Genomic DNA, 10,327 nt, shown 5'->3' with positions numbered 1-10,327 from the left:
CAGAGTATGGGCTACGTTTAGAAAAGAATTGTGGCACTACAGACATTATCATCAATATCAGATGGACCTTGGCAGAAAGCAGAGAGTACCAGAGAAATATTTATCTGTGTTTTATTCACTATGCAAAGGCATTTGACTGTGCGGATCACAGCAAATGGTAGCTGACCTTGAGAAGAATGAAAATATAGAACACTTTCCTCAGACCAGGAAATAGTCTTCAAAATTGAGCAAGGAAAGACTGCATGGCTCATAATCAGGAAAGGAGTGTGCCAGGGATGCATCCTGTCTGCGTACATGTTCAGTCTATATGCAGAACTGATCATTCAGAAGGCTGAGCTTTATGAGGTAGAATGTGGCATCAAGGTTGGAGGATTGGAGAAAGACTCATCAACAACCTACATTGTGCTGGTGACACAGCCTCCCTTGTTGAAACTGAGGAGACCCTGTAGCACTTACTGTAGTCTTTAATATGAATTGCAGCTCAACATCAAGAAGACAAAGATTCTCACCACTGGGCCAACTGGCAGCACCATGATAGATGGAAAAGAAATTGAGGTTGTTAAAAATTGCTCAACTCCTTAATTAACAGTCTTGGCACCAGCAGTCAGGAAATCAAAAAATGAATTGCATTGGGAAAACCAACTGTCAGGGACTTCTCCAGAGGACTGAGAAGCAACAATGTCAGTCTAAAGACGAAGGTGCACCTGAACCAGGCCATGGTGTTCTCAATTATTTGCTGTGTATCAGAAAGCTGGACAATGACTAAGGATGACAGAAGAAGAATCATGCTTTTGAGTTGTGGTGCTGGAGAAGAGTCTTGAACATACTATGGGCCATCAAGAAAACAAGTCTGTCTTGGCGAGGGTGAAACCAAATTTCTCCTTGCAGGCTAGGATTTTGAAGCTCCGTATCACATATTTCTGGCACATGGCCAGGAGGGACCTGTCCTTGGAGAACAACATCATGTTTGGAAGGGTGAGTGATACGGCAGGAGAAGACAACCCTGGATGAGTTGGATTTATATAGTTACTTGGGTAATGGGGATAGGGATGTTGGAGTCAGTGAGACTGGCCCAGGATAGGGCAGGCTTCAGAGCTGTTGTACATAGAGTCTCCATGAGTTGCAGGCAATTTGAAGGCACATAACAAAAACAACCAGACTAAATATCTTGAGAGAAAGAATCACTAGCATTATCAGGCAAGATATCACATGATATGATTTTGAAAAAATGATCATTTTCTCACTGTAAATAACTTACTAAAAATATAAACAACACATAAAACAATTCTTCACAAAGAGAACATTCAGATGGCCAAAAAAAGTGAAAAAGAGTCAAAATCAGTGAGATGCAAATAAAAACGACAAGGAGATACCATCTAACCCCAGCAACAGTAGCAAAGTTTAACAGGACTCCAAAAAACAAATGTTGGAGAGTGTGAAGAGAGATTGTAACTCTCATTCACTGCTGATGGGATTGTATAACCACTAGGCAGATTGATATTTGTTCAAAAGCTCGATTTAGAAATCCCATATTACACTCCTGAAAATACACCCCCAATAAATCAAAGCTGAGATACAAACAGAAATATATTCGCTGTTGTGCATAGCAGCTTTATTGACAACACAAGAAAATGGAAAACAACCTAAAAGCCCATCCACAATTAATGCATAGAGGAAACTGTTGTATATTTTATACAATGGGATACTTAGAAGCACTAAAGAACAATAATTTTTTTAAAGTATAACACAATATGAGAGAGTCTACAGTGCATTATGTTGAGTGAAATAATAAAGTAAAAAAAGGACAAATACTGCATAAGACTGTTAACATGAACATAGGACAATAAATGAGATGTGAGGGAGAGAAGCAGAATAGAAATTGAATTGGTGATCAAAGAACACCACAAGGAACAAGACAAGGGAGGGTTAACCTGGGAAGAATTGAGAAAAAGATAAAAGGGCAATTGAAATGGTCTAATAGGAGCTGGATAGATAGTAGAGAGATAGATGATAGATAGATAGATAGATAGATAGATAGATAGATAGATAAATAGATAGATGTTGTTGTTGTTGTTGTTGTTATGTGCCGTCAAGTTGTTTCCGACTCACAGCGACCCTATGCACAACAGTCCCAAACCCTGCTCTATCCTGCTTAAAAGGGAAAAGGAGTGTAAAGTATAAATAAGGAGGAAGAAATCACTAGAACTGCAGAGATCAGTGGAATGATGGAGGTTGCTGAAGTAATAGGGAAGATGCATGAAGACTTGAGTAGACGGGAAGAAAACATTTATAGATCAAGAGTAATTCATTATATAAAACACAACATGCAGAAAAAAGAATATAAGCAAAATATATGTGAATAGATAATGTGTATGAATGACTGTATAAAAGTGTATGATGGTACATATAAATATAAAAATAGCAACATCTATACCCACACACTCACCTGATGGAATATCCAGCAACCATATTGACTACATGTGTGGAAAGTGTTGGTGGAAAAGCGCAATATCTACAATCAGAAAGACACTAAAGGCCATTCATTGAAGAGATTATCAGTTAATCAGATGAAAGTGGAGAATTTTTTAAAAGTTCACAAAAGCTCAATAAGAATTTGAGTTTATCCTACCTGAATTTAGATATCATCTCAAGAAGAGATTTGATGCATTGAATACGAATGGTCCAAGACTGACAAGCTAAGCCATGATATCTAGAAAAGCATCCAGAAAGAAAACAAATAATAAAACGACAGAAGACAAAAAAGGCAAAACTTTAAGTCATACATACTCTGAAACTTGCTCCTCAATGCAGAGAAGCCAAAATGAAGAGGAGAAATGATGAAGTAAGATATATGGATAGAAGCTTAACAAGAAAAGTGAAATATTATATACATAACACACTGTAAAAAGTGTGCATTACATTACTGAAATTCTGTGGGCAAAATACTAGATGATACAGAAAGTATAAAATAAAGATGGAAAGAATGCACTAATTATTGTATCAAAAGAAAACTTTCCCCAACATGGTGAAAAGAAAACCTACCAACTGGGAACAAACATTTGCTAATACCATCTCAGAGAAGAGTCTTATAACAAACATTTACAGAATACACTTGGGCCTCCACAAGGATGATAACCCAATTACAAAATGGACAATCCACATGGAAATAATTTTCATAGAGGAAGATATTCAAATGGCAAACAGACACATGTAGAAATGCTCAAAATCACTGGCAATGAGAGAGAAGCAAATCAAAATCACAATGAGGTACCATCTCACTCCAGTAACAATGGTAAAATTTAACAGGACAGCAAGTAATAAATGTAGGAGAGGCTATGGATGTAGGAACTCTTGTACATTGTTGGAGGGACTGTAAAATGGTACAACTCTTCTTGAACGCAGTTTGACAACTCCTCAAAAAGCTGAACCTATAAATTCTATATGATCCAGATATTCCACTACTTGGAACATACTCTGAAAAATTAATAACTGAAGCACAAATGGTGACTTGTACACCAATGTTCATGTCAGCTTTATTTACCAACACATGAAGGTGGAAACATCCCCGATGTTCAAACCACAAATAAATGGGCTGAGAAAGTACATTCACACAATGGAATACTATGAAGCACACAGGAGCAATGATTTTGTAATTTGTTCCCTAACTTGGGAGGGACTGGAGACTATTATGCTTGGTGAACTAATTCAGTCCCACAAGGACAAACAGTGTACAAAACCATTATTGTAGGATGAGTACAATGTTCCAAGGAGATGGTATAAGCAGAGGGGTGAGGATGTGCAGGCGGAGGGGGTATTAATCACAGAGTTGAACAATTTGATGTGAGGGAAATTGGGAGAATCTCTACTGGAAAACAATGTATTCAAATTTTGTAAATAAATGAAGAAGAAGAAGAAGGAGGAGGAGGAGGAGGAGGAGGAGAAGAAGAAGAAGAAGAAGCAGCCAACACTGAATCATTTCAAGATGCAGCACGTGATTCTGAACCAATGTTATTGATGAAAAAAGTTCAAGTCACACTGATGACATCAGTGAAAAATAGGGTTCCAGGAGTGCAGCAGGCAATGAATGCCAAGATTCCTCTGGGCTTCATCATAACCCTGATGTTATAAATCATGCAGAGTCAATTCCTCTACATAAAAGACAGATTTTATTTTTTTCATAGAGTATTTTGTGGAATTTTTATTGTTGTTGTTGTTAATATACAACTCTTTTTTTATTGTATAAAGGTATCGTAAGAGGTATCAAGAAAGTGAGGGAGGAAAAGGGAAGGGGGAAAATGTAGAAGAGAGGATTGGTGGATATTCCCTGGGGAAATTGTCAGATGGAGAATGCCCAGATGAAAACAGGAAATGAACCTTTAACTCACATCTGCACCTGCTCCTGGATTTTTTTAAATTATTTTATTAAATTTAATGAACATTTACAGAGATTTTGAATTTCCATTGATTCATTGTTGCATTTTTCTTCCTGCGCCCCTCCCCCATTTCAGTCTTCTCTTTGAAAAGTAAAAGAAAAATTCCTTCATTGGTATACAATCCTCCCCACCCCTTGCCCTGAGTATGCTCCACTATGCAACCTTCATTCTGGACTCTTGTCATAACCACAATATTCAATAATATATGGCTTTTAAACTGTTTTAATCCTCTGGTCTTGGCTCCCACAGAGAGGTTTCTGTCTAGGTTCACACTGACTTCCCCTCACTGTGTCTCCTGCACAGTAATACATGGCTGTGTCCTCTGTTCTCAGACTGTTCATCTGCAAATAAAGCATGTTCTTTGCGTTGTCTCTGGAGATGGTAAATCGACCCTTAACGGAGTCTGCGTAGTATGTGTTAGCACCATTTCTATTAATAGCTGAGACCCACTGAAGCCCCTTTCCTGGAGCTTGGCGAACCCAGTGCATGCCATAGCTACTGAAGGCTGCACAGGAGCGCTTCAGAGAGCCTCCAGGTTGCCTCAGGTTTCCCCCAGACTCCACCAGTTGCACCTCACACTGGACACCTGCAAATGCAGTGACATTCTGATTAGGAAAATCTTTACACATATCCATTGTTTCAATCATGCCCATTTATATACACTTGCTTTTCACAAAAATTACCTTTTAAAATAGCAACAAGGAAAATCCAGCTAAGTGGAGACATAGTGATCCTTCTGTGTTCAGCCCTAGCTCCTGAGTGAGGACACCTGAGATTCTGGGGTTCCTTTCCCAGAGCTGCAGGGTTCTGGCTGAGCTGGTTTTCAACAGCAGGAGAAACAGCCTTATTTGCATGAGCTCCTCCTGTATATTAGCAAAATGTAGAGTGCCTGGACTTTGTGTGATCATAGCCCAGAGGAGACATGAGTGTCACAAGACTGAGGATAACATTCTAGAATAACTATTTCTTTTAAAAGAAGTTTTATTACCATTAACATGATTTTTTTATTATTGCTGAGCATACTTTTTTCTATTGAACAGTTTTTCCTATTTTGTTTTATGACATTGCTTAAAATCCCCCCTTGTAACCACACACCCTGCTTTCTTCCTGTGATTCTGGATTCTGTTCATCCTTCCATCCTCTCCCTTCCTACCTTCTGAGCTTTATAACTCAGAAAGTTCTGGCTTTTAAATCTTGTTTGGTTGATTATTCTAAGACTGAGGACTTCCTTGATGTTATTGTTCTAAAGCTGGGTCATAAGGGCGAGTTCAGTTGTAGGTGGAAAGAATTACTATGAGGCATTGGATGGATGTCCACGTCTCTATAACATAAGTACTGTTCTGGCTACTTTTGTGATGTTAAATTTTCTTTCACTTTGTGTCACACTCTGTCTAGTATCTTTTAATGTGATATCTTTCATAGTGGTCAACAACGGTGAACATGTGCAATCTAATTTAACCTCAAAAACACAGAATATATTATGTTATTTATGACTACACACGGAGCTACTGCACTGCAATCCCAAAGGCATGAAGTTTGAGGCCACCAGCTGCTCCGTGGGAGAAGGATGGTCAGTCTTCTCTCATGTGATTAACTGCCCCTGGAAACCCACCGGAGGGTCAGCTATGAGTCAACTCTGAATCGATGGTACACCACCACCACCACAACAGGACTACAATTGACTAATTGTTTCATTGCAGCAATATTTTTCTTCACTGCTCTTTGTTTTACACAGGTAGAGGCCATACATCACATCTTAGATAATCAGTAGCAAGTTTGTAATATCCATGTTAAAACCAACCTACCAGGGTGAGATGTAGAAAATCTCCAAAGACTATATCTCTGAAAAGCTGGGACCAGAGACTTTACTCCTTTAGTGTCTGGTTTTGGTGAAGAAGTTCACATTAAGGTTCCCCCTGGTGGATCTACCCTTTAGGTGCATATACTTAGAGTATGTCAGGAAGGATCAGTCTCTGGGGAAGGACATCACACTTGGAAGAGTAGAGGGGCATCACAGGAAAGGAAGACTCCAGATGAGCTGAACTGACACAGTAACTGAGGTCATAGGGAGTAGGTGTGTCAGAGACAGTGAGATTGGCCCAGAATAGAACAGGGTTCACAGTTATTTTTTAGGTTTGCTATGAGTTGTGGTCCACTTGGCACATAACAACAACAGTAGCAGGTCTGCCTCCAAAGAGAATCCAACAGCCCAAAAAGAGTAGACTTCAAAAGAAGAATGATTTAGATACATAATAATAAAAATTATTCAAAACCAAAGGCAAAGAAAGAATACTGAGAACAGTACTAATAACATTGTACTTTAAGGTTGTTCTAGAAATGCAAATAAAAATAAAACATCAACAACAACAAAACCCACGACAGAAACCCTGGGTAACACAAACTTGCTTTGCTGGACTGCTCCTAAGGGAGACACTAGTTTGTCAGACCCTTGACTGGCTGCTGTTGTAGACTAGTTTTAATTCTGTACAGCTTTAATTTAAATTTTAATATATGTAATTGATAGTTACCTCCTAATCTTGTTTTGACTTCTGCTATAGACCTACTCCTTGGTCACTTTCCACAAATGGCGTCAGTCTGATGTCTGTGTATTACATCAGGTGTGCCGAAGTGTTTAGTCATCACGTGTGCTTTGGTGTGTTTTTCTCTTTTAATTATTTGCAATGTATAAATAATTGATTATAAAAAATCTCATTATGTGATCTCAAACCCCATTTATGTAACCCAGGCTTTACTCTCCAAGTATTGGTCCTTCCTCTTGATTTCTAACACTTACATTCAAGTAATCATTTATCTAAAATTCATCTTGATTGCATGTTTGATTATTTTTTAGTACAGAGTATTGGGCACTAATATTTAAATAATGATAATATATATTGATATAATATAACTTATATTTAAATAATAGTTTTATTAACACATCTTCCTTTTGTGTAATTATTACTCAGCTCTACGTGGACAATGAATAAAGAAGACCTCAGAGTAATCAATGCCTTTGAATATCACAGTATTAATAAAAGGTACTGAATATACTATGACTACCCAACAACAAATAGATCTGTGTTGGAGGAAGTACAACCAGATTCTACTTAGAAGGAAAGACGGTAGAAATGTCTTACACACTTGAGCATATTTTCATCAGGCACTAATGCTTGGATCAAATACAATTCTTATAAAAGCAGAGGGTCAATGTAGGACGAGAAGACTAACCTGTCAAGGAGAGAGATTATCATAGTAACTATCCAAAATGGTGGAGATTAAGATGATAAGGCAGGGTTTCAATCTGTTGTTGATATGGTTGCTATAAGTTAGTGTCATTTTAACAACTCCTAATAACAATAACAACCACCACCATCTTGTACGTGTATAGATGTTATCCTATCACTGACAGCGTATATAGTGTCTCTTGGGTTCAGTGGTTCTATGGAAGGTCTCCCAGAGACTCTAATCCATCAAGGGAGTGAGTTACATGACTGTGGATATGTAGAACAGTTTTTCAGAGACTGGTAAGTGTTGTAGACTATCAGTTGCACTGTAGCTAGAAAGGCAGTTTTCCTAAATAGAGAACTATTGAGGTCCCGAAACTTATTTAAGTCTACAATCCTATTTCTTTGACACAATAAATACTTCAACACAAAGTTAATCATTATCTAGGAATGACATTTTTAATGATAAACCACAGACACAACATCAATATCTAAAAACAACAAAAAATTGTACAATTAATTTTGTTGTTCTTGTTAGGTGCTATCAAGTTAAGCATGACTCATAATGACCCTATGAACAAAAGATCTGAACCGTCTTCTATGCTGTGCCATGCTCACACTTCCTGACACATAACAGTCCATTGCAGCAGTCACCTTGTCAATCCACCTGTTTGAGGATCTTCCTCTCACTCTCTAACACTACACCATCCCCAACATCCTGTCCTTCTCCACTGAATAGCACCTTCTAGCAATATGTCCAAAGTATGTGAGACAAAGCCTCATCATTCTTGCCTCCAAAGAGCACTGTGGCTGCACTATCTCCAAGACAGTCTCTTTGCCATCCATGGGATGTTGAGTGTTCTTCAACACCACAACTCAAGGGCTTCAATTCTTTTTCTGTCATTCTTATTCATTGTCCAGGTCTCAGATGCATAGCTAGTAATCAGAAAGACTATGACTTGAATCAGACAAACCTTAGTCCTCAAACTGACATCACTACTCCTCAATAATTTGGAAAGGTCTTTAAATGTAGATTTTCCCAGCTCAATGTGTCTCCTTATTTCCTGACTGCTTATACCAAGGGTGTTAATTTTGTATCCAAGCAAGTTGAAGCTGTTGACAGTTTCAATCTCATCTCCATCCATCATGACACTGCTTATTGATCTAGTGGTAAGAATCTATGTTTTCTTGATATTGAGACACAATTCCTACTAACGACTGCATTCCTTGAGCTTCTGCCACAAGTGCTCCAAGTCTTCCTCACTTTCAAAAGGTTATGTCATCTGCATAATGCAGGTTGTTGATGAGTCTCCCTCCAATCCTGATGCCACATTCCTCTTCAAAGAGTCCCACTTCTCAGATAATTTGTTCAGCAAATAGATTGAATATGTATATAGAGAGAATACAGCCCTAACACACTCTCTTCCCAATTCCAAACTATGCAGTATTCCTCTTCCAAACTATGCAGTACTCCTCTGTTTTGTTCATATAACAGCCTCTTGACCCAGATATAAGTTCCGCATAAGCACAATCAAGTGCTCTGGGATTGCCGATCTTCTCAATGTCAGTCACAATTTGTCATGACTCATACAGTCAAAATCCTTTGCATAGTCAAAAAAGCGCAGGTAGACATTGTTCTAGTATTCCTTACTTTCAGTAAGGAATACTAGAACATCATCAATAATATCCCTGGTACAACAGCGTCTTCTAAATAGTGCTTGAGCTTTTGGCAGTTCTTTATCTATGGACTGTCCTAGCTGTTTTTAAATGATCTTCAGCAGTCTTATGTTTCTATGTTATATCAATGATATTATTTGATAATTTCTACATTCATTTGGATCACTTTTCTTGAGAATGGGAACAAATATGTTAATATTCAAATCTATGCTCTGGCATTTAGAGCCAATGTGGAAGAAATTGAGAATTTTTACCAAACTTTGCAGTCTGAAACTGATCAAACATGCAATCAGGATGTATTGGTGATAATTGGTGACTGGAATGTAAAAGTAGAAAACAGTGAAGAAGGAACAGTAGTTGGGAAACATGGGCTTGGTGATAGAAATGAAGATAGAATGATTAAATTTTGTATTTACAATTATTTATTCACTGCAAATACTTTTTCTAAAAGACAATTTAGAGTACATAAAATTATTTTAAAAGACATTCGATAGAATATGTTTTTCTCATCAAATAAAATCACAGTTGTTGTTGATTGCTGTTGAGTGGGAACCAACTCATAGCTGACCTTTCAGATGGGGTTCATAGGCTGTAAAATGCACTGGAAGAGCTTTCCTATCTTTGTCTCCAGGAAGACTCTAGTGAATTCAAACCAAATGTCTTTGGTTTGGCAATGTAACTCCTTACCAGTAGGCCACCAGAACGCCCTAAAATCATGACTGAAAAAAAAATCCCACAAAAAACCCCTGTATTAATTATATCATCTCTCTTCATGTCCTGGGTGGAGCAATCTTGCATTGTTGTTGTTTGTAGGTGCTGGTGAATCACCTGCAACTCACACTGACCCTATGTATTCTGAGGCTCTGAAGCCTGCCCTGTCTTGACCCAGTCACACAGCCTTCAGTACAAACACCCGAATTGCCCCAGTTACTATATGGTCTATTTCATCTGGGGTCTTCCTCTTCTGTGCTGTCCCTTCATGCTTCCAAGCAC

The 10,327-nt window shown here is 38.1% G+C and overlaps 1 gene segment (V, D, J or C); it reads right to left on the bottom strand.

The window, feature by feature from the left end:
* Nucleotides 1-4,645: 4,645 nt before the first annotated feature.
* On the bottom strand, nt 4,646-5,068 carry LOC102855333. The segment is given in 1 exon segment: nt 4,646-5,068. A coding segment is annotated over 1 exon segment (423 nt).
* Nucleotides 5,069-10,327: the final 5,259 nt, after the last annotated feature.

Source organism: Elephantulus edwardii, unplaced genomic scaffold (genome assembly GCF_000299155.1).
Source record: "Elephantulus edwardii isolate Elephantulus edwardi_28Jun2011 unplaced genomic scaffold, EleEdw1.0 scaffold00325, whole genome shotgun sequence".
Lineage (NCBI taxonomy): Eukaryota > Metazoa > Chordata > Mammalia > Macroscelidea > Macroscelididae > Elephantulus > Elephantulus edwardii.
This window is presented reverse-complemented; position numbering and strand designations above follow the sequence as displayed.